The 23,053-nt window shown below is 41.9% G+C and overlaps 4 protein-coding genes across 4 annotated transcripts in view; 2 read left to right on the top strand and 2 right to left on the bottom strand.

The window, feature by feature from the left end:
* prrg1 (proline rich Gla (G-carboxyglutamic acid) 1) lies at positions 1–5,263 on the top strand. Its single transcript, XM_046391821.1, has 4 exons — positions 1–132; positions 1,067–1,107; positions 1,970–2,130; positions 3,029–5,263. The coding sequence occupies exons 2-4, from the start codon at positions 1,098–1,100 to the stop codon at positions 3,491–3,493; spliced, it is 636 nt and encodes a 211-aa protein (XP_046247777.1). The 5' UTR covers positions 1–132; positions 1,067–1,097; the 3' UTR covers positions 3,494–5,263.
* A 1,620-nt stretch (positions 5,264–6,883) lies between these two features.
* On the bottom strand, positions 6,884–10,068 carry cpox (coproporphyrinogen oxidase). Its single transcript, XM_046391820.1, has 7 exons — positions 9,369–10,068; positions 9,088–9,231; positions 8,855–8,965; positions 8,610–8,751; positions 7,492–7,710; positions 7,144–7,248; positions 6,884–7,065 (listed from the first exon to the last, which is right to left on the bottom strand). Exons 1-7 carry the CDS (start codon positions 9,934–9,936, stop codon positions 6,981–6,983), a joined length of 1,374 nt encoding a protein of 457 aa, XP_046247776.1. The 5' UTR covers positions 9,937–10,068; the 3' UTR covers positions 6,884–6,980.
* Positions 10,069–11,064: 996 nt separating this feature from the next.
* ccdc181 (coiled-coil domain containing 181) lies at positions 11,065–15,909 on the top strand. The gene is made up of 6 exons (XM_046392849.1): positions 11,065–11,278; positions 12,557–12,666; positions 13,090–14,106; positions 14,238–14,384; positions 14,617–14,774; positions 15,050–15,909. The coding sequence occupies exons 2-6, from the start codon at positions 12,565–12,567 to the stop codon at positions 15,219–15,221; spliced, it is 1,596 nt and encodes a 531-aa protein (XP_046248805.1). The 5' UTR covers positions 11,065–11,278; positions 12,557–12,564; the 3' UTR covers positions 15,222–15,909.
* Positions 15,910–16,062: 153 nt separating this feature from the next.
* Positions 16,063–23,053, bottom strand: part of p3h2 (prolyl 3-hydroxylase 2) — a 53,544-nt gene continuing 46,553 nt past the window's right edge. Inside the window, exons 6-15 of the mRNA XM_046391498.1 lie at positions 20,916–21,005; positions 20,493–20,533; positions 19,779–19,867; positions 19,546–19,673; positions 19,246–19,341; positions 18,846–18,996; positions 18,388–18,505; positions 18,163–18,238; positions 17,710–17,850; positions 16,063–17,403 (exon numbers count right to left, since the gene is read on the bottom strand). Coding sequence (XP_046247454.1) covers positions 17,311–17,403; positions 17,710–17,850; positions 18,163–18,238; positions 18,388–18,505; positions 18,846–18,996; positions 19,246–19,341; positions 19,546–19,673; positions 19,779–19,867; positions 20,493–20,533; positions 20,916–21,005 — 1,023 coding nt within the window. The 3' untranslated portion in view covers positions 16,063–17,310. The remainder of the gene's footprint in view (positions 17,404–17,709; positions 17,851–18,162; positions 18,239–18,387; positions 18,506–18,845; positions 18,997–19,245; positions 19,342–19,545; positions 19,674–19,778; positions 19,868–20,492; positions 20,534–20,915; positions 21,006–23,053) is intronic.

The following is a 23,053-nucleotide window of genomic DNA, read 5'->3' as shown; positions in this document are numbered from 1 at the left end:
CGGGGAAAAGGGGCAGCTCGTGGGACCGCTGTACGCAAACAGGATTGTGCGCCTGCGCACAGAGCATAGCAACGCTCAGGGAGAGCAGAGAAGACGAGGGATCGTTGATGCGCATTTTGGGGAAGAAAAGAGGTGAGCCGAATCAATTGAGTTTATTTCTGCACCGCCATATCGAAGTAAAACCCTGTGGTATTTATCTGAAGTCATTCTGTCCTCCTCTTTGACTGGTTATCGGCCCATTTGAATCAAGTGTGCCGCTCAGTAAACCGCATCCGACGCTGAAGGCGCACTCATCCTACAAATCATCCCCGCTTGTCAATACACTGGGCACTGACCGACACATAACGCTGCTCATACGAGACGACGAGAATAGAGCTTTAACGGTATCAACGAAGCCTAGCTAACGTCGCGGTTTTCCGTCGTCCTCCCGTTTCTCGTGATTTGTGTAACGGGGCGCTGGCGCTTTGTTTGGGATGTTTCCGGTGCTGGTAATCTATTTCGGGTAGCTGCGAGCAGGATTCCCGTAACACCTCCATGTGTAACAGTGACCAGCAGCCGCCATTGGTTACTGTCACTTTGGTCAAGGATGTCTCATGTTCACAACACAGCAACGCCCTTCAACGCTTAGTTGGTGAAATAATACTTGTATTCATTTGTTTTGTTATTATATTGAAGTTTCCCCAAAGCATGTAGAAAGATTGTCATTTTTTAAGGGACATGATGTTTTGATATGACTGCGCTACTGTCATCCTACTGTTGTTAATAGTTGGATTTTTAAATAAACTTTGTACTAGGAAAGTGAGAAATGTTGACAGAGAAAAGATATTCTGTCCTATATTAGGGGGTCATAGCTCTTAAAAGTGCGTGACACTACCTCCTCTCTCTCATTCTCTCGTTATTAGGACATTGTTGCTGTATAGGAATCCAACATTTTTTATTTGTGTTATTTCTAAGAAAGAAACAAAAAAAAGATGTAGTTTTGGGAGGGAAGTGTTGGTTCATTATTGTCTGACTCATGCTACAAGTTCAAGGCTGTACGTAAATGTGTGTTTGTTTCCTTTTACAGATAAAACACTCTGAACCGATTCACAGGAACCATGGGGAGTGGTAAGTTTACTGACACTATATTTGTGTCTTAGAAACACATGACCTTCATCACTTACAGACTTCAGAAACTCTCCTCCAGTTTCTTGTTTTTTTCTTTTCTATTGTGCTGATTTTCAGCATTGTTTGTTAAACACAAGGTGGAATGTGATTCTTCAGGTGTTTTGTTGTCTTTAGCGGACAATTCCCACTCTTTCCAAGTACAGTTTCCTGCTTTTCTGCTGTTTGCCCATTATTTTCTTTTGCTTTGCAAGTCTTGTGCTGATCACATCTCTGAATTTATGAGTCATGCAGACGCCATTACTCGTTAATTCGGCAGCACATCACACATTTCTGGACATGTTGTGACAACATGTGTGCAGTTTTTGTTTGAGAGTTTATGTTCTTGTCCTGGATGTGTGAGACAGAGGGCCAATCTGTCTCTCCAAGTTCATTCTTCCAGTTTCTCCTATGTAGCCCAGGGATGGATGCCTAAATCAAAGGAGCTTTTGTTTTTATGCAGAAATGTGTGGGCACTGGACAGCGCTTAGTTCTGCTCTACAGCCTTTGTTTTGGTCCCCTCCTCTCTCCCTCTTCCGTTTTTTCAGAATCTGCCCTCTTTTCCTCCTTCTGCCTCACTCGTCTTTCTTTCAATACTCTTCTCTTTGCTTATCCCTCCCCTTCGCTTCCCTCCCCCCATGCTATTCCACTTACTGACTCACCCTTACTTTCCTCTTTTCTCTCCCATTTACTCGTCTCTTCTTGTTACCTTAATTCATGCAAATGTTTTTCTCACACATCTCTCAATGTAACATCCTTTTCCCCTCTCTGCTCTGGTGTTCGTCCTCCCTCCACCCCACTCCTTCTCCTACCGCCCACCTCTCAGTGTTCCTGCCGGCAGACGCGGCCCACTCGGTGCTGCGACGGCTGCGCAGGGCCAACTTCATGCTCGAAGAGATGAAGCAAGGTAACATCCAGCGGGAGTGCCGTGAGGAGATCTGCACGTATGAGGAGGCCCGCGAGGCTTTCGAGAACGATGAGAAGACGGTGAGGGGATCAGAGACTAATCACATCAGACCTGCAATTCTTTGTTTCTTCAAGACTAAATAAATGTACAGATAAAAAAGTAGAACACATGAAAATACCTGCTGCGCACATGGCTACATATGGCCTCCCACACAAACCATATAAAAGGATAGTCATCTTTTTGTAGGTGATTTGAGTTACACGACAGTTTCAATGCCTATACAGGAATATTAGCTCCAGCAGCTTTGTGTTCAGAGATTTTCTTGCCAGCCTGTGACTGATTCAGCTCATAGGGGTAACTTAAACCAAAATAACAAGCAACAACCCAATAAGAAAAAAAACACACAATTATCCACAAGGTAGTAAAGAAACGTCATTATCTTTCTGCTACTTAATTCTCCCAGTTCTTATAGGTGTTAAACAACAAAATCCACAAATCATTATTACTGCTGCAGAATAACTCGTATCAACTGCACTATGTAAAAATGTACAACATATAACAGATATGTTGCACATACTATTTTGTATCCAGTAACCGTACACCAAGAATGGTAGCTTGTGGAATGTGGGTGTTTTTTCAGGAAGTGATGATTATCAGCAGGAAGAACAGCCGAGTGTACGCTAGAGAAGTACAACTATTGAGAGAAGCCAGAGAGCAAAGTCACATTGATGGACATGCACAGTCATGTGGTCACTCTTTGTTCGGGTGTTGTTGTCTGTTCCCTTTGTGTTGTTCTAATCCATATGAAAAGTATTTGTACAGTGAGTGTCCTGTGACCCTGTGTTTTGGAAACACTTTCGTGCTGCCATGTTTACACTGTAGCCTGTATGAATGTACCAGAGTCTTGTCCTGAAGAAAATGTTTTCGATCTTGTATTGATTTTGACAACATGCATGTCTGTCTTTTGATTGGCCGCAGAGACGGTTCTGGGAGGAGTATGTCCGGGAGAGCAGCCCATCTGGAGGACTGGAGACAGTGGTTGGAGGAGTCCACTCCCTCTACTTGATCGTGCCATTGCTGCTGGTTGTGTTCATCATCGCTGCCGTCGCCATCACTGTGTGGCGCTGCCACTCCCGCAAGCGCTCACAACGCAGCCCCAGCCTGGGACACTCTCATCACGATCATGTCCTGTCAGTGGTCTCTATGGACCACTGGGGGAGGGATTATCACCATGGTGACCAATCAGAACTCAGTGTCCACAGCAGTCCAGCTTATCCAGGCTCAGAGCTCACATCAGGGAGAGGAAGCGCTGGAGATCCGCCACCATCTTATGAGGAGGCTGTGGGCCATACAGACGTCCAAATCGAGACGGAGCCTCCTCCTCAGTATGACGATATAGTCAACACCAGCTCTACTAATGTCAACAGTGGCCATGGGAAGTAAACCTGTTTCTCATTACCAACTCAAGAAAAGTCCTGACCTACACGAAGACCTTCTTATCATTCAGCAAAGCCACTGATGTGGTACCACCAGCCTTGCCCATTCCACACACAGAAACACTAATAACTGTTTGATCAATAGACTAATGCAATCTTTGCTGAGCCAGCGCTGTTAAAAGTTTGCACTAACCTTTCTCCAGTGAGGTGAAGTGGTAGCAGGAAGGAGCAAATGATATTGCCATACCAAAACCAAACAACACCTCTGCTGATATTCCTGGAGTTGCTGTCCCACTGTAGCAAATTATTTAACTCAGCAGGCATAACAAATGATGCATGTAGCGTAAAGAAAAAAAGGGCTCCAATTGCCATAATGAAGGACGACTTCTGAAAGTGTATATGTGGTTGGACCGATGCTTTATTGAAGATTGGTGCAAATGTTTTTAATCTTAAGTTGTTAGTAGTGGATATTTTGAATCCTGTCTGTTAAATTGGACCTCCTTGGTGCCAAAATGGGTTGTTTCACCCAGATTTTTGTATATTGAAGAGTTTTGCAAAACATTTTTGTGTTGTGAGATTTAAAAGCAGCATTTGCTGTGCGCCACAAAATAACGGAATTGAAACCCAGTCAGATTAAAGTTGGCCTAAGCAATTTTGACCACCAGGGGAAAGAAAGAATCACAAACAAACTCAAAATCAAGCTTATCCCTTCTGGCTAACCTGTAAGAATATTATTAACTACTCACACACCTAGCAGACAGAGCGACACAAGGATCCCAAATGTTTAGGACAAGTTGAGTCCAGTATTTACTGGTGAATTTAGGTTTGGTTGACAAATAATTTTGTTTTTTTCCCCCCATGAAATTGAAAACATTTTTACCAGTCACTCTGTCACTTCAGCTTTTTGCAGTTTCGTACTGGGCAAGGAGGGGATGTTTATCACGCCTGGGCTTGGTAACTGTAAATCGTATATGAAAAGGAAGCTTTGAGAACCAAACATTTAGTAAACTTTCAGGATACAGATTTAAAACAAATCAACACTGACACAGCTGCGGAGTTCTGCTGTGCTGTTAACTCTCAGTGGGCACTACTGTCAGGTTTAAATAGTCAAGTTGCTAAATTAATGCATCAGTCCAACTTCAGTCTACACTTGTGAATGTTTTAAATTTAAAATATGTAAATTTCAATCAGTCATAAGGGGAGTGCTGAAAATTGTATTTTGTGTATGGGTGTCAGAAGTGTGTTTATTTTGGTAATGCATGCAGCTTGGTCTGTAATGTGAGGTCTGTACACCTGAGGCTGGAGCTGGCTCTGCACTGTTTGTTGACAGTTAGGGCTTCGATGGCCCATGTCCACCTCTGGGCCGTTGATAGTTGCTGAGAGTCCGCTTTAACTGTGAAAACCATTCTGTAACCTTTACCCTAAAGGAAAAAAAAAAGTAACCATGTTGGATATGATTGCAGAGTCTTCTGCTGTGCCACTTTTCACTAACAGTACATTGAGGATTCTTCAAATAAGTTTGCAGCCACACCATAAATGTGCATTGTGGAGTGACTTTCACAGGAATGTGGGACAGAAAGCAATAGAAACAGAAGCTGTGAGAATAGTTATCAGAAGGGAGAGATTCTGTATTTAACATAACTACAAACAGAGTTTATGTTTCGCATGTGTAATGTACCTGTATATAAATATGTATAGTGTGGAAGTAAGTTACAGTGAGATTGTTTTTACTGCATAGGAATGTGGTGAATGCATTGATTCTAGTGCAACTATTATACAGTAAGTTGTGAATAAATGAAGGCACTTTGTGTTTAAGCTCAAAATGAGCTGTATGGAAATTAGGACAGGTTTAGTTTGATTTGTTCAGCGTCTCTCAGCTGTAACGATGTCACTGCAGTCCTCTGGAAAAAAAAGTGCTCATACTCTATATGCAAAGTTACTGCGTACACTAAAAACCAAATATGTATGTCTGATATTCACAGACACTGATAAATGTCACATTTCTTGTCCACGCCTCACAGACTCTGAGCACTGATTATTACTGTTCTACTTTTTTGTGAGTTGACCTGTGAACTTCAGCACTTGCTATGACCGTGAACGGAGTTGTGCTGATGAGGGTAGCCATTTTGGTTAGGTCAGTTATTGTTATTTGGAGAGCCCTTTTTTTTTTTTTTTTTTCTTTTTTACAATGCCTTATCAAACAAACATAATGTTATATAACATTAAATGCAAGGGAACTTGTTATAAATCCTTTATGTGCAGAAGCTTGAATTAATTTGTAATAAAACATTAAAAATTTGCTGTGTTTCCTTGATTTCATTCAGTGTCTCGTGAACGCGATCCAGCGAGTGAATAGGGCTTAATTTTGCAGGTGTTCTGTGAACTTTTAAACTTGAGCTTTCATTGTTCTCACCTTCCTGCCAAATGCATAATACACTGCTCAGCCTTACTCAGTTCTCAGTTACTTGTTCTTGCTAAAGGACACTGAAGATTCAAAAGATATGTTAAAGGGTTAATTACAGTTAAAATGTGTCAAATGAAATTGAAAATGAAACCATTAAAATTGGGTCTTGGATTTGAGTATTTGACTCCAGTTCTGGAACAAACAGGATAAAATGTGATTCAGATTGGGGAAAAAAATTAAAGCAAATGTTATGTGAAATATTAAGGTCAAACTGTATTATGACCAGTATCTATTAATTATTTTTATTTATTTCAAATGGACATTTTGCTTTACAAACATCCTTCCTTCTTCAAATGAACCTTTTGGCTTGTGACCCACATTTATATTCTTGGTGAAACATGATACAAAATCCAAGTAATGTTCCTGCTCTCCTAATCAACCCATAAGTGAATCATTAACTACAAAAAAATGATGAAACCACAATGTAAACAGGGCTCAGGAGGGATCTGCCCATTCTTACTGTTTAGCTTTGACTGCGAGCAGATGCACAGTATCATCAGAGAACATGAACATCTGACGTGATTGGTGGCATATGCATGCATACAGTGGCTCAGTTTGTCCCTATTTTCCCCTTCAGGGCTTTCTTAAACAGGAATAGGAGAGTAGAGCTTTGACGGCTTCAAGCAGAGCAAGCCACATTTGGCCCAGGCACGGGAAAAAAAACACAGCTAGTGTTTGACACAAACACTTCTTAAAAGAGACCACATGATCAGTGTGAGAGGAGCTAAAAGCTGGTACACTGGCCATCAGTGAAGTTCCATTATTTGGTCTCCCTTTAGTTTGCCAGGCAGTAAACAATGGCAAAAGGCTTAAAAATACAGCATCTCATAATGAGTAGTAATGTAATCCAAATGTTATCAAGTGTTAATGCGACAAAATATAGCAAATAGGAAAGAGAGAAAAATACCAACACTGATTAAAAAACTCTTCAGACAAGTGCAAAGCAATTTCATGAAGTTTTGGTAAAGACAACATTAACTGCTGCTGATAATAAACAGGTCGCACCATTAGAAAACACTCAATACCCCAGTCACACCCACTCCTTGGGGTTTCGTAACACCTCCAGCATCTCCGCCTCCCGGGAACCTTTGGCAGGCTCATGCATGTATTCCCATCTGAGGATGAAGGGTGAGATCATTACCAGCTGCTCATTGCTATTATACAAGAGGCTCTTCACACCAGTGTTACCTTACCTGGCAGTGAGGGGAAGGGACATGAGAATGCTCTCAATTCTGGAACCAGGCGTGGCCAAGCCAAACTTCACTCCTCGGTCATACACCAGGTTAAACTCCACATATCTACGACATACACATCCGCTTTAGACACACAGCTAAATATTAACTGCGATGAACACAAGCAAATTTATTTAGTGTTTGTCTGAGAATATTTCTAGCTGAATATGTCAGGTAATTTGCGTGCAGAAGTCAAATGTGGCCTTTATTTATGAATAAATCCAAATTTTATCAATCTCCTTTTTTAAAAAGTATATAATACTCTAATGAATAGCCATGGTTTGTGCATCTTTTTTCCTTTTTACTCACCTGCCTCGTCGTACCTGCTGCCAGTCCTTCTCCTCATCAGTAAAGGAGTCATTAAGGTGTTTGTAGACAATAGGCAGGTAACAGGGTACCACAGTGCGGGCACAACTCTTGACGAAGTTGAATGCCTGTTCCTGGCTCGGGGGGGCCAGGTCGTCGAAGAAGATCCCCCCTATACCCCGAGTCTCTGCTCTGTGCCGGACATAGAAGTATCTGTCACACCTAAAAGTCAGGGGAGTGGAATAGGAAAATCATTCGGTTTCCATGTCAGGCTGTAGATTTATCTGTGAAAACAGTGGATAGAACAATCCACACGGATGTATCGCTACTTTAATTAAGAGAAAATAATAAAAAAAAAGAAACTGTAAAAGTGGATCCAAATGCCGGAGGGATGTTCTAATTTTTGTCTTCTTTATTTTTAGAACAGGGATGGACCTGAAAATTTTACGTAGATCTGGATAGATTCATAATATACGTCATATTATATAAAGACGATCATAACTAAGTTAAAGTACAGTTATGAAAAAAGGAATTGAAAATGAGTCAGAGGACAGAACATCTATAGTAACACTTTATAAAGAAATTTAAACGAGAGTTAAAATGCACTTCGCCCATTAAATATGAAGCTAAAGCCAGGAGAGTTAGCTTAGCTTAGCATAAACACTAGAAGCAGGTGGAAACAATTAGCCTGGCTCTGTTTGTGGGTTAAAAATCTGACAGATACGGGAGTGATAGCAGCCGTCTTGTCTGGCAAGAAGGCAAATATATTTTCTATTTTCTATTTGATTAAAATTTGATTTCAAATTAACGCAAAACTTGACAAAACTTACTTATTATAAGCCCCACCAGATAAACCACACCCATCCTTCTCATATCCCCAGTGGTCATTCACTGGCTAACGTCCACAACCGCTCAACGGTTTTTCCTCCAACTGCAGATTTTAGGCAGAGACTTCCTCTTATCATCATCTGACAGTGAGGATACACCCATTGTAATCCACACGTACTGACACACAGAAATCAGGCTCACAGATGCGTACGTGCTGAAGTACACATAAACACACACAAGCACACATGAGTGGGGTTTCAAAGATGCCAAACTAATATTCGGTCCATATGTACCATTTCTTAAAGTCGGGGTAGTACTGCGGGTGGTGCTTGTCACAGGCCTCCTTCAGGACGCTGTGGAAGTGAAAGGCATCTTCTTTATTGATATAAACTGGAGTCAGGTCTGTGCCTCCACCAAACCACCACTGCTTAGAGCCTGAAACACAAGGAAGAAGGAAACAAGGCTTATCATTCATTCAACAGTTCTGCTCAATAGTGTCACTGACACCATGACACCGCTGCTGATGTCACACGCTCACCATCTTCCTCTTCGACCTCGAAGTATCTGTAGTTGAAGTGAACTGTGGGGATGTGAGGGTTCTTGGGGTGGATAACAGAGCTCACACCCATGGCACAGAATGGCAGCTTACCTGAGAGAAAACCAAACATGAAACTTGATCCATTACAAATTACTTTGAATGTGGGGTTAAACACACCTCTTGCCAGAAGCTGAATCAAGCCTGCACACAAATATGAAGTTAACAGAACTTACCATCTTTCCCTTTGAGGACTTTCCCTCTGCTCCTCATCTGCTTGGCCGCCTCCTCTGTCAGGTATCCAGACACCACGGACACGTTGACCCCTGCCTTCTCAAACACCTTTCCATCTTGCATCACACAGCTGATTCCTCCGCCGCCTGACACACACACACCACCACCACAACACACACTATCTCGTTAACTCCTTATGTATTATGATCAGGGTGAACGTGGATCTGTTCTGCTCCACGTTGAGCTCTACAGTTTCAGTGTGATCAGGTGAGCTCCATCTCACCTTCCTTCCTCTGCCACTTGTCCACCTTGAAGGTCCCACCGTCCACCTCTTGCAGGGCTTTGCAAAACGCGGCCTGCGTCTCCATGATCAGCATCTCCATCCGAGTACTCATCTCTCCCTTCCTCTCCTGCAGCACACGGACGTCGGTCACCGGAGCAGACATGAAGCCCCGACATCTCTCCAAGATATCCCCCTCTTCCTCCTTCTCCTCAATGGGTTGGAATACTTTCGTTGCCATTTCAGCACGCTGGAGGTGGTGAGCGTTGGCTAAAAAGCCTGCTACTGCCGCCGCTGCCGTCACTGCTGCGGCTCCGCTGAGCGCCAGGGCTCCCCTTCTGGTTCGCCCGGCTTGTGATCTGCCTGCGGTCCCTTGGGACATGAACCGTACGCCGGAACCCTTGGAAAACCATCTCCTTCCCGGAAGCAAAGACGGCGAAAGGCTGTGAGTGGAGGGTAGCGACAAGTGCAGCTCTCTTGCACTAGCATGACTCTTTAAATGTGAAATCAAACATTGTCTCACGGTAGTTCCGGCCGTTTTACTTAAAGAGCAAAAGACGATGGTGGCCATCTTGGAAAAAAAACCCAGCTCTGTTCTCGGTGACAAGCAGCCGTTGACAGTTGTGAAGTCTTTACTCAAAACATTATCAGAAGTTGTGTCACCGTGCTATCAGTCACACTCCAAATGATGCACGTACATCATGGTGAAGGGGCGTGTATTTCCTCGGTAGTGACAGAGGCAACATGGGAAATGTTGTTCTTCGTCTTTTTGCTGTGCATGCTTGTCCGAGTAATGAAAATCTCCAGTGAACTTCAAGATCCAGACTGCCAAACTTCGCTTTTTGAACCCCAGTATTAAAGAGGGCGTATTTACCCTAAACATGCAGAACTTCAATTTTACTTTCGACAAGAATTTTCTTTAGCACATTTATTGCCTATACTTACAATATTAAACAACATTGTGGAACCTGACACTACTAGCTTGGTGTGGATGTCTTTTGTTGAACTTAAATGTTATATCGTATCTGTGTCATTTTCTTTAATGGACTAAAGGCCGAAATAAAGTCATTGTGGCCATGTGCTGTTAGGTACATTAAACATTAACCAGCAGGATTCAAACCAATAATATTGTGATAACGGTTAACATGAATTGATTAACATACTATTATTTATTTAAAGCTTTTGTTAATTAAATGGCAATGCATTCATTGTCTCTATTTTAAGCTTCTGTCAGCCTCCTTTGTATTTGTCTTTAATATTATTTTATCTGTTGCCTTAGTTTGTATTTGTCTGCATCTGGGCTGCAAGAGAAAAAGTAATGCAAAAACTCTTTGTTGAACTTCATTATTTCAGTTGATATTGTGCTTTAGTGATGCTCTTCCAAACATAGAAAACCACTTTTGCGGCTATACTTTGACCACCGAGTATCTTCAGCGAGCGAAGAAAACACTGGTCTAATATGAATGTCATTTCAAACCTGCCTCTAATGAAGCTACAACTGGCGAGTCGTGTTAAAATAACACAAAATGAAGGGGGTTTTTATATAGTGGGTATAACCTAAATTTTACGAGATTACAGTCGCTCTGTTTTCAGGTGAAATTTGGATGTTTCCTGTTGTTTACAGTGTTTACATGGAGATTTTGTTAGTCGTGAGCGTGTTTTGCCGCGCATGTGACCTTTGTGCGCATGCGCATGGAGTAAAGCGTGTTGTAGGTCTCTATGGCGACGGCCCTATTAAACCTTTTAGTGCTGTAGAGGGACCAGAAGCAGATTATGTGCACAGGTGTAGCTCCGCAAACCACCAGACATTATGTGGGCCGGTAAGATGGAGTGATAAGAACAAACAACCCGGCTGGATGTGCTCTATCACCCCTTTTAATTCAACAAGAATACTACGCAAGAACCTGCTGGTGGTGAGTTTACTAACAAACATTATTCCAGTGTAGCCCAAAATTTTGATTTATATTATTCCCAAGGGTGTGAGTTGTGCACCACAACTCATTCTCTTAGCTCTCCGTCTCCGTCAGGCTTTTTTAATAGCCTGCAGTTATAAAAACAAACTGGATAATATTCTGTGTGTGTTAAACTTTGTCTTGTAGCCGGTGAAACTGGCTCCGAGTAACAGCAGAGCCATAGCTACAGTAAACATAACCTACATATGAGCTGACATTGTATATCTGTGACCAAAAAAGACAAACAAGAAAAATAGTTTAGTGGTAACCCTGTAGTACAGATTTCTGTCCAGCAGGTGACGACCAATCCCAAACACAAGGACAGTACAGTTTGGTGTAACCCATATATCCACTGGACATTCAATATAGTGATGTAATGATGGCTGAGTAGGTATTAATAGGGAGGATTTGTGGACCCAGGTGCTCTTCATTCCATGTGACATAAAAACTATGGTGAATGTGTAAATTAGAATCGTTTGCATTTAATTTGGCTTACAATGTTCCTTTGACTATTAAGATAGATAGATGGAACCAATTTCATCTGGATTGTCCTGTAGACTATGTACTGTGTGTGTGTGTTAACATCCTCACACACCCAGTTCATATGATGTCTCGCCTAGCCACTCATCCAGTCTCTAACCTGCATATGTACATAATCAGCTACCTGTGTATGTATTATAATACAATACAGAACTGCATTTATATGGCTATATCCATAGTTATATGTTGGCCCTCATGCAGAAATGCAATCAGATATAGATGAACCAAGCACTTTGTACTAAATATTTGTGATTCTTCGATATAAGAGTGGGAAGAAAACTGCATGGGTGTCTCTCAATCCATAAATTTGAGATTAAAAAAGCCTCGTAGGCACAGGTCAACGTGTTTTGTACAAGACAACATGTTTCTGGGGGGCATTAAAAAAAATTGGATTTATCCCCTGCGTATCACATCACACTTATCCAAATTAGTTTTTGATAGATATTTTTAGTGAGCAAGTGTAGGTCAAGAGGATATTTTGACCTAATAGTGGAATCATAAACATCAAAATCATAAGGATACTCCCCAAAATATAATATATGTAATGAATGACTATTCCACAATCAATTCTCTTTTTTCTATTCAGTAGATGCTGAGTTATTTGCTCAGGACTGACCGACTGGTATCACTTTCCTTAAGTGTTGCTGCTGGTGTGGCAAGAATCATGATATCTGAAATCTGTCTCTTTTCTTCTTCAAGAGAAGATCATGAGTGAGGTGGTTTGCACAAAGTCCCAGGAGGAATATGAGGATGACTTTGAGAAGGATCTGGACTGGCTGATCAGTGAGGAAAGCCGGAGTGAGGATCAGGCAAGTCGAGCAGCACAACATGCAATTTATATAACATCACTGGACAGACTGATTGCATTTGCTATTTCTACTTTTGTACTTTTGTTTTTCTATCACCACTTTGTATTTTTGTATGAAACTAAGTTTAGAGTGCTGCTCTCCTTACTGCAGACTGGGTGCTTCATCTGTCTTTGACCCTGCACTGTGAAAGTCTAACAGTGAATAGTGTTGAGTTACCCAAGCTGGCACATCTCCCTGCTTGCATGTGAAACCTGTTCTCTTGACATACATTGACATACTTTCGCTGTGCTTTTGCTGAATGCAATATTGATGAACACACTTACACATATCTGTTATCACACCAGCATGCCATTGACATTGCGTATTCAGTTCCATTTACACCTGGTTAAATGAATGTAGAGTGTATGCCTTTCCACCCCACAGGGACCTGATTATGGGGACATAGAAGCAGAAATTGACAAAGAACTGGAGGAGGATGAGAAACAGCAAGAAATGAAACGAAAACTGAAAAGCCAGAAGGGAGATAAGAGAGGCAACAAAACAGAGGAAGATGAAGACAGGTGGCCCTCCCCTATGGAGCCAATAGAGTATGATTCAGACAGAGACAGCCCGATTAAGTCCACACCTTTAGTCCCACCTCCTCCAGAGATGGACGACCAGACAGATGAGGAGAAGAAGTACATTTTGGAGAAGATCCAGCAGGCTAATCGGGAACTGGAGGACCAGGAGGCTCCAGATATGACAAGGCGCAGGCGGCTGCATTTTAAAGAGAAGCTGGTGGATCTGGTGGTGCCTCCATTGCAGTTTGAGAAAGATGGCAACAGTGGTGAGCTGGAAAGGGGGAAGGGCAGCAAGGACAGAGCCAAGGATTCAGAGGCAGAGACTGAAGTTTCGGGGAAGCTTTCCGAATTAAAACTTTCCCCTCGGAATGAAAGTGCAGGATCTGGAAGGTTTGGCAGAACTGGGGAGCGTGATGAGGGAGGGCAGGGGGTAAAGGAGGGCAGAGTCCTTGTAGAAAAGGATGGCAAGTTTGACCTGGTTAGCCTGAACGAGGTGGAGAGTCAAGGATTTCTCCCTCCTATCGCAAACAACAGCGACTACTCACACTCCCTCCCGCATCCCCAGGAACAGACTGTGAGCTCCAAAAAGATCCACAAACCCTCCTCCTCCTCCTCCTCCTCCTCGTCTCCTCGTCTCCATGCTGGCTCTTCCCCCTTCCAGCAAGGCATTGATCACCTCCGTGCCCCCAGACCTCCAGCTCAGCCCAGGAGCAGGCCCAGCTCAGCCAGCCACAGCCAGAGAGGCAGCCAGAGACATGGAAGCAAGCGGCGGGTGCAGTCAGCCACCGGGACAACCTGCCAGGCCACCTACACCCTCTCCCCCCAGCAGAAACAACTGCTGCAGAGGATACAGGAGAGGAAGGAGAGGGTGGCCAGAGAGGTAGGAGGGAAGTACCAGTACAAGGAGATACTGGTCAGATAGAGGGCAATACATGCATTATATTTATGTTCTTATTTTAAGGCTTGTTGTTTGTGACTCACTACTTCAGTCACTCTTGTTTCCCATGTCAGGCAGAGGAGAGGAAATGTGAGGAAGAAGAGCAGAAGAGGCAGGAGAATGAATTGGCATTTAAGGCCTGGCTGATGAGGAAGAGAGAGCAGTTTCGGGAGGAGAAAAGAGTCCACCGAGCTCAGGAGATGGAGAGGATGAGTTCCAAGGTATGACCACAAGGGGGCACACCTAACAAAGATTGGATGTACAACAGTGGTGTACTGTACAGTAGCCCTTTTATTTAAGTTTTGATCAGACGCTAATATTGATTTTAGTGAGTGGTGTGCCACTTTCCAGTTTCTCGACACATTCTCTTCTGTTAAGGAAACTTCACACAACATCACTGTAATAAATGTTTTCCATTTTATTTCTGGATGTATTTCTGCGTTCCTCATGCAGAGAGACACCAGCGACCCAGAGGAGTCCTTCAGGCTGTGGCTTCAGAGGAAGCAAGAGCAGCAGCAGAAACAGAGACAACTGGAGGAGCTGAAGAGGCTCGAGGAGGACAGTAGCTACCTCTTACGTAGCCGCGAGGAGTGTGAACATGCCTTCAAACTGTGAGTTCAGTTTCAGCCTTTCATTCATTTCCAGGCCTGCAGCACCATAAGTGCTAGATAACTGCATAGCTACTCACAGTGCATCAAATGTTTTTAAATACATTCATATTTCAGTTAAATGCTGGGTGATGCCATAACATTACATGGAAATGATGACATTACAAGAAGTGACATTTTAACTGATAATGTAACTGGTATATAGCCTCTTGCATGCTGTACAAAAATGGGTATTTTGTCAAATGGCATCTCCATTTCCATCCTCCTCCCGCCCTCAGGTGGCTGAAGCGGAAACGGGAAGAGAAGCGAGTGGAGCAGCAGGCGGCTCGAGAGCGCTCCCGTAGGTTGGTGCTGGAGGAGCGAAGAGCGCGACGCATGAGGGACCTGCTGTGTACTGTCAATGAAACCAAGCCATTCAGATTCACCGAACAGCTGTCGTACCGCTTCTGAACCCAACAAATCCAACATGCCCGTTGAATTCACTCAACTCAGTCACCTCATATGACCCTCTTCAAACAAGCTGGTTTAGCTTCTATGTTGATGCAACTGTTAACCACAGACTGGATGAGAGAAAACTTGGTGTGGAGCATAAGAAAGAGTTTATTCTATGTTCAGTTGTGGCTACAGTTTTATCATGTGTTAAAAAAAAGTTTACCGCAGTGACCTCTACTCAGCGTGAGCACACCTGGGTAAATAATTCATCCACATTAACTTAAGGCGTGATAAAATGTATTTAATACATGATTTTATATTGTGTTTACTTTGAGTAGTGGCAGATGCACTTTAAACGGACTCTTCTTAAATACAAGAGCTGAATCACGCGTTACTGTATGCCTTTTGTCAGGGTGTTTGGTTCCATAGATATAGAAGGATATGTTCAGTTTTGAAACAGATAACTTGAATGGATGAAACTGTAAATGAATTAAACTATATATCTGTAAGAGAAAACAATTATTAGTAAGTATACCTGGCTGTTTGAGAGACATGAAACTGTTTCTTAAAAAAGCCATTTTTCTTTGAATCAAATGAATGACTGATATTTTATCTCATCCTGAATAAGATCCATCCATCCATCCATCCTTTTCTATTGAACTCTTGAACCCTATCCCAGCTGACTACAGGCGAGAGGTGGGGTACACACTGGACTAGTCGCCAGTCAGTCACAGGGCTGACACACAAAGACAGACAACCACACACGCACACACTCACACGTAGGGACAATGTAGAGTAGCCAATTAACTAAATTCAAGTTCAAAAGATGACAAGAATAAATAACACAAAAATGCACAGCTGAATATATATACTATTTTTAATTTATAGGCATGTACACATACATTTTTGTGTGCTACAGCATTTCAGAATTAAATATCAGTGAAACAGAAGTGGAGTGGCCAACCTCATAAATGACAGGATTAAGTTTCTGTTTAGCAGTTTGGATCTATCTTAAAAAAGGCTACTCTTTGTATGTTTCTTTACAATGGATTTACAGTGCACGACTCGGCCTATTATCTGTATTATCATTAATACAAAGATAAAGACATAAAAGACCGAACAAATATGTATTCCTTGAAACAGGAATGACTGACATCTTTTATGAATAAAAGCTCCTCATATTAAATGCAGACAGTTACAACAGCAGCTGTCTATTATTACAAACACATAAATAAAAGTACACCACACACACATACACCATGTTCTCATGTCAGTGAACACATAAACCAGTATTCTGCTCTGTGTGCCCAGAAGGGAGGGGAGTGATTCCTCGTGCCAACAACATGAGGAAAAGTGGACAAAAGCAGTGACAGTAGACATTTTCATTTCCAGGCTTGACAGACAGAGAAGGACAGAGTGCATGATCTCTAAGTATTCAGCATATTAGAACACATCTCTTTCTTAAAGTCTTTGTATGAGTTCCATTTGAATATCAGATACCCAATTAGAAAAGCAGTGCACTGCCTACATTTATTAAATTATTACTGGCACTGAAAAAAAATACTGAAAAACACAAAGTTGTTAGTAATAGCATATGTAACAGTACCATTTGTGAAGACTGAATGTAATATTATCTTATAAATAATGACCACTGAAAATAATATCTGTAAATAGTGTTTTTGTTGAATGAATTGAACATGTTGTCCAGAACAAGAACAAACATAAGTTAAAGTGAGAATGAAAATTGCCAGCCACCGTTCTTCTCTATGGCTTCTTCACAGTTTAGGGAAATTACAGGTCCAAGCAGTCTTACATGAAACTTTGCCAACTCACCAAGAAAAAGAGAACAAAGAGAACAAGTGAAACGGACAATTTCCTCTACCGGAGGCTGTCACTGGGAGGACAGACAAAGAACCGAAAACTCAAGTACTGGTATGTAGAGAAGCATGGAACAAAAACACAGGACCAACAACACAAAAATGACAATATTGTTAATCTTGCACTTCAAACAGTACAAAAATAGAAACGTTCTGATCCAAATGTCAATTCAATAAATAGTTAAAATATATAGAAGGACTTGATAGGAGGGGATGGGGTTTTTCCGCTTCTACAGTTCATCTTTAGGGTTGATGTTGAGGCCCTGACCCCACACAGACTGTGTGTCCAACGCCTGGATCACCTCATCTGCCTGCAGTCTCTCCTGGGAGAGGACAATGAGGAGGTTCAGAGTGGTGGAAGAAGATTTAGAAAGAAAACAAGAAACAGCTACAGTAAAGTCCTTTTAACGCAAAGTTCAAGTTCATATGACCTGCCTCTACCATTTTGGATTTTTAACGGTGGACAACATTGCCATCGTAAAAGCCACACAACTAGCATAGCTAATGATAACACATCTTCCCTGACTTCTTTAGCAAATTAGAATATCCTGTCACAACTACATGTCATTTCCTTTTAAAGAATAAAAACTTGTTGTGTTTCAGCTGAACTAACTGCAACACCAGTTTACCAGTTCTCTGAAGAGCGGGTCCAGGGTGAACCACAAAGCGACAGCACACCTCTGCCCGCTGGTGACGGCCTTCACTCCATGTGGATTTTCCCCCCCTGATGAGAAACCCACCATCCTGCCACACTTAGGCTTCACTGATGCCTGGAGAGGACAGAAGACACCAACACTTTACAAAACGTAACTATTTTACTGAATTCAGGCTGTTTCTTAAAGCAGGTAATTCTCCCCCCTGGAGGGTCAGAATTATCATAAACTGCTACTGTCAATATATCATTTAACCATCTCTAAACCTTCTATAACAGGAGAGCATGTGTGGTTATTTCAGCCAAATGTGGGGATCAGAAAAGGTTTTGTGCTTGGTTAAATGTTGGGAGAATACCAACTCTCAACAACCAGACCCAGGTCAGTTTTGTAGAAATAAATACATCTCACATCTCAGGAGAAACATATTACCGTGACTGTTTTGGCATCCATTTCTGTGAATATGAACTCCCCTCCTTCAAAATCTCCATTTAGATATAACAGTGCACTGAAAATAGGAAAAGTAAAGAGAAGAACAGCAACATTGTTATTGTTCATCTTTCACTGTGTAAAAGCTCCAGAAGCTGTGTGCAAGTTGCAGAAAAACAGGTTGCAGGTTTATCATTCCTAATTGTGTTGACGATGGTAGCCTCATACCTGTAGTCTCTGTATGTATATGCTGGTGGTTCCTTCCAGCACTCATTGGCCTCAGGGTCCAGCAGACAGTTGTCAGCATGGATGGGATGGCTCAGGTCATTCCTGTGATCTTGCTGGCCTGTGAATAGACAACCAACACACATAAAGTCCAAATATCTATCAACACAGCCTTTCAAATTCTATTGTAAATCAATAGAAGCTTTGTACTTTTCCAGGTTCTAGAGTGCTATGCCTATACTCATAGAATCTGGGGTTACGATACGTAACCAATGTTTTTCTTTCTGGGTGTTTTAATTTGAACCACCACCCTATCACGCAGTATGTGAACCATCACATTTATTAAAACCACAGTTAGTTGCAGTACTAAGGCTGATAGTAATTATGAAAGCACAGCCACTGAAGCTTATTCTGTGCCCAGTCTGTGTCATATGTGAAATATGTTTCTGTGTGTGAGTGACCTGTGATGGCTGTCCGGCACACCAGGTGCGTGTAGGAGAAGTGCAAGGTAGAGTTGAGCAGGAAGTAAGACTCAATAATCCTTCTGGCTCGTTCACTGATATCATAGAACAGGCGAGCGCTCCTCATCGGCACTCTGCCCTCGTAGCCATACTGCAGGGAAGAAAAAGATTAGCATGTATACCAATAAAAACAATAATTTTAATGAACAATGTATATGATGAAGATATTGACCTTGTAATCCTTATGCCCTGGTTTGAATTTTGACTTTTCAATTTCAATTTCAACTGCTTGTTTAGATGAAATATCAGTTTCTTGCAACCTTGACAACTACTGAGCAGAGGCAATCTTTGAAAATCATACAGCAAAACTGCATTTACTTATGGTCATTGGTTGGTGTACCTGCAGGGTTTTGAGTACAGTGGCTCCTTCAAACTTCTCATTGGGAGTGTGTGGAGACATTCTCCCTCTGTAACCATCCCCTGCCATGGTAACAGCCTGGGAGACAAGAACAAAGGACACAACTGATGTCGAAGTAAAGGCTCACACACATGAATAAACACTCATTTATCATCAATCAATTGTAGTTTTCAAATCTGACAGCTAAGAGTAAACCTTCATGATAAGATTTATTGCTGTCCCTGTTGATTCTAGTGATTTGATTTTGATCCTTCCTCCATCAGTGTTGTGCAGTGTCCTTACATGTGCCAGGTGTCTCAGGTCTGAACACTCCTCCTCAGTTATAACATGATCCAGCAGCACCCGCTGGCTCCCATTCAAGGCCACAGAGTTCTGCACCAGCTGCACGTTGTCATACAGCAAAGGGCCACCTACACAGATCACACAACACTGTTTAAAGAATGCACTGATGACTTTCTCTTAACACTCTAATTCTGCTCTGTTCTGTTTCACACCTGGTTGCAGTGAAAGTTTACCTTCTTTGAGTTGCGGAGCAGCGACAGCAACGTTCTTCTTCTCTGAGATGGGAACATAATCCATCCAGCCGTCGGTACCAGAGGGAATCCTGGGAGAAAGAAGATAAGGTGATTTGGTTATGAGGTGTAACATTCCGATTTTAAACTTGCAGTAACTACTTAGAGATGTAGTTATCTACACAACCAGCACAAAGCAACATAATCAATTATTTAGATTTACGTTTCTGGCCACCTGAGAAATTTAGGTCCAGTGTTGGCTCTTCTTTTAGCTGTTTTGATCTCCCCCAAACCAATATTTGGCACTTTAGCTGTTAAATGCTCCACTGTGTTTACCAGCTAGCTGCTAAATGCTGTGTGTTTCCTGTTTGGTGCTGAGGAGATAGCACACAATTAGTGTTGAGAGCTCTGATTTACAGCTGAAAAAGTTACAAGAGCTACGTGAATGAACTCAAACAGTTAAATTGCAGCTAAACGGTGAACCAAATATGCTCTAAATCTCTATGAAGTTCAGAGAAATGGCAGAGTAGGTGATTTGCAAAAATACAAAATATAATACAATACAAAAATACTGGTTATAACTACTTCAAATTTTTACCATCTGCATGAGCAACTTTTGCTACTACAGTGAAAGACACCTCAGGTAATCGGAAGACAAACTGTAATGTATTATATGAAAGAGTGCACTTTATGTTACAGATGCAGAGATCTCTTTACCTGTTTGAGTCATCTCTTCCACCTGTGCTGCTCCAGTAATTCTGCAACAAAGACAAGGGGAAATCTATCACCTATATGTGAAATATGACATCAGTTTGGACAGCAGGTGTCGCTCTTGCTTGGGACGATGTAGAGCTTGGTGCCGGTGCCAGACACCTGTTACCCTGCTTCGAGTCAGCCAGGCAGCAGGGGCACATTAATGGATTACACACCCAGTAGAAGATCTGCTCTGCATCAGAGACATATGGACTGGCTTATGCATAACCCATACCCATTAAATTACACTTTTTTTTCATTTCTGAACAAAACTGAGAATTAAAGGGCACTGGTCTGCAAATAAGTACTTACAGTCTGCTTTGAGTTTGTAGCTACACATAAAAAAATGATTAGGATTTGGGATAATGTTGTATTCTATCAACTCACCCCTTCAATAAATTCCACACCCATGGTTTTACTGCCAATCAGTAGGAGCTCCAGTTCCTGTTTGTGTCTCCTCAGGTACCAGGCAACTTCCTGTGAACCCAGACACAGCAAAGGTTTATCGTAAACAGTTTCCTGACGTTTTAAAGTGAATGTAAATGCATGCTTTTCATAGAAGGACAATACATTAGATATTTCACAGTTCCACAATAAACATAATATATTCATGACAATGTCTTTTAAATCTTTTCTTTCTTTATGGAGCTTTGGTTTGTGAGTAGTCAAAAAATGTTCTCATTCTCTGCATTTCTTTGCATAATTCTACAAAGGGAAGATATAAGGGAAATCTTTTTGTTTGCATGTTACGGTATTGTTTTCAAGCTCACACTTGCAGTAGAGTAAAAATAGTTTAATATTATCGTTCATGCATCAGAGTTAATCTCCATAACTTTTCACAACTCTAAAAGTGACACTGCGCTCCTGTCCTGACTCAGAAAGAGTTTCTCCTTCCTTCAGCTCTCCTTGTCTCAGTGCCAGGACTGAAGAGTGCGATGGCTGGCTTAAGTCTTTCTTTGTGTCCTCTCAGATTTGTGACAGTAAAAAAGATTTTTAAGACCCATGCTGATTATGAAATACTTAAGTTCAGAAAATATGACAATGATATTGGTTGTTTCATATATAAATACATGAATGTTTTTAACAAAGTTGTAAAGTTTTGTTTCCCAGATATGTAATGGGGAGGACACTTTATAGTGGAAAATTGAACTGGTCTCTGGGAGACGAGTTTAATTTTCCTTGTGTTTAATTTTTCTCTAGTGTGAGAGGGGGAGAGACAGTTGGAGGTGGGGCTCCCAGAGGGGGTGAGGCCGGTGATGGTGAGTGTTATGAAACCTGACCATCCAGTAGCATTTTTCTTGTAGTGGTTAAAAAAGAGAAGCCCTTTCCCCAGCACCCTTAATATAAACAGCCCCCAAATTGTTCCAGAGACTTCTGTGGGCACTCTGACATGACTTCTCTTTCTCCTCCTCCTCCACAGTTCCTGAAAGGCCGGATTCTTTGGCAAGGAGGCAGGTCGGGCCTGGCTCTGAGATCTAGTGCTCTGTAAATGAGCTCCCCGAGGCTGGAGGGAGAGGGGATTCAGAAAGGAGAGGCGATCTATCGGCCAATGACTCCACTGTAAACTGACGGGACTGGAAAGACTTGAGGGCAAGAAAAATGTAAGCTATGAGTAGAAAAACATAAGAGTGAGCTGCAACATGTCGGCTCTCAGTCACTCTTTATCTCTCCCTCTCTCTCTCTCTCACACACACACACACACAATGTCCGCCACAGGCGCTCACACATTCACTCGGTCCTGCTGGGAGCCTCGCTCACTCTAATGGGTACCAGGCTTTCCAGGAAAAAGAGGCTGTGTAATTGGGGACTTAAACAAGGAGCTGCTTGACTTTTCCAAGCAGCTGATCAGAGTTTAGGAAGGACAATTTCTCAATGCTGAAGTGGCTGACGAGCAGCCAGACTTAACAAATTTAATTTTCGATAGTGGGCAGAGATTCAGACTTTAAATATGAATAGCAGGGAAATATTAAAGAGCAGGACCAGAAAAAACTATATGTTGTCGTAAACACACTGACATAGCAAAAATTACTTAATACTTCCAGCTGGAATGAGAACATATACAAGTGAAAAGCAAACTTTAAGAGCTGCGAGTAGCATGTTCATCCAAGAAATACAGCAAACTGCCAACCTATTCCTGCTTTTCACTCAAATCCACACTTTTCCTCTCCTGTCTCTTTCCCTGCATGTGCTCTTCCGCTGCCTCCCCACATTTTCTTAATGCTTTTTCCAAAGAGTTTTCTCAGTCTTAAATCGATAGCCCACAACTCATTCAAATGTGTCATGCCAGACTTTAAACACTAAATGTTTTCCTCACATCACTGCAGTTTGTCATGTTTTTAATTACCTACAGAAGCAAAGTTACAAAGTATATCGTTGATGTTTAAAGTTCTCCAAACCTACCTTTAATGTGTGTGACTTAAATTATTCTTTTCCAATTCCCCTCCACCTGCGTTTTGTGGTTCTTTAAGTTCTTCTGTCTTACTGTGTTACTTTGTTTTTTTCTCTTTTTTGAACCAATCACACTT

This window comes from Scatophagus argus, chromosome 6, assembly GCF_020382885.2.
Source record: "Scatophagus argus isolate fScaArg1 chromosome 6, fScaArg1.pri, whole genome shotgun sequence".
Taxonomy (NCBI): Eukaryota; Metazoa; Chordata; class Actinopteri; family Scatophagidae; genus Scatophagus; species Scatophagus argus.
Note: the sequence above shows the minus strand (reverse complement) of the source record. Positions and strands in the feature narration are given on the sequence as shown.

What these genes read in the sequence shown, in the direction of transcription:
- ccdc181 (XM_046392849.1), top strand. Translation starts at nt 12,565, where the DNA reads ATGAGTGAGGTGGTTTGCACAAAGTCCCAGGAGGAATATGAGGATGAC. An exon ending in AAAGCCGGAGTGAGGATCAG is followed by an intron (nt 12,667 to 13,089) that starts GCAAGTCGAGCA and finishes TCCACCCCACAG; the next exon opens with GGACCTGATTATGGGGACAT. An exon ending in TGGAGAGGATGAGTTCCAAG is followed by an intron (nt 14,385 to 14,616) that starts GTATGACCACAA and finishes TTCCTCATGCAG; the next exon opens with AGAGACACCAGCGACCCAGA.
- prrg1 (XM_046391821.1), top strand. An exon ending in TCGAGAACGATGAGAAGACG is followed by an intron (nt 2,131 to 3,028) that starts GTGAGGGGATCA and finishes GATTGGCCGCAG; the next exon opens with AGACGGTTCTGGGAGGAGTA.
- cpox (XM_046391820.1), bottom strand. Translation starts at nt 9,936, where the DNA reads ATGGCCACCATCGTCTTTTGCTCTTTAAGTAAAACGGCCGGAACTACC. An exon ending in CGAGGTCGAAGAGGAAGATG is followed by an intron (nt 8,752 to 8,854) that starts GTGAGCGTGTGA and finishes CTTGTGTTTCAG; the next exon opens with GCTCTAAGCAGTGGTGGTTT. An exon ending in TCCCTTCCCCTCACTGCCAG is followed by an intron (nt 7,066 to 7,143) that starts GTAAGGTAACAC and finishes CTTCATCCTCAG; the next exon opens with ATGGGAATACATGCATGAGC.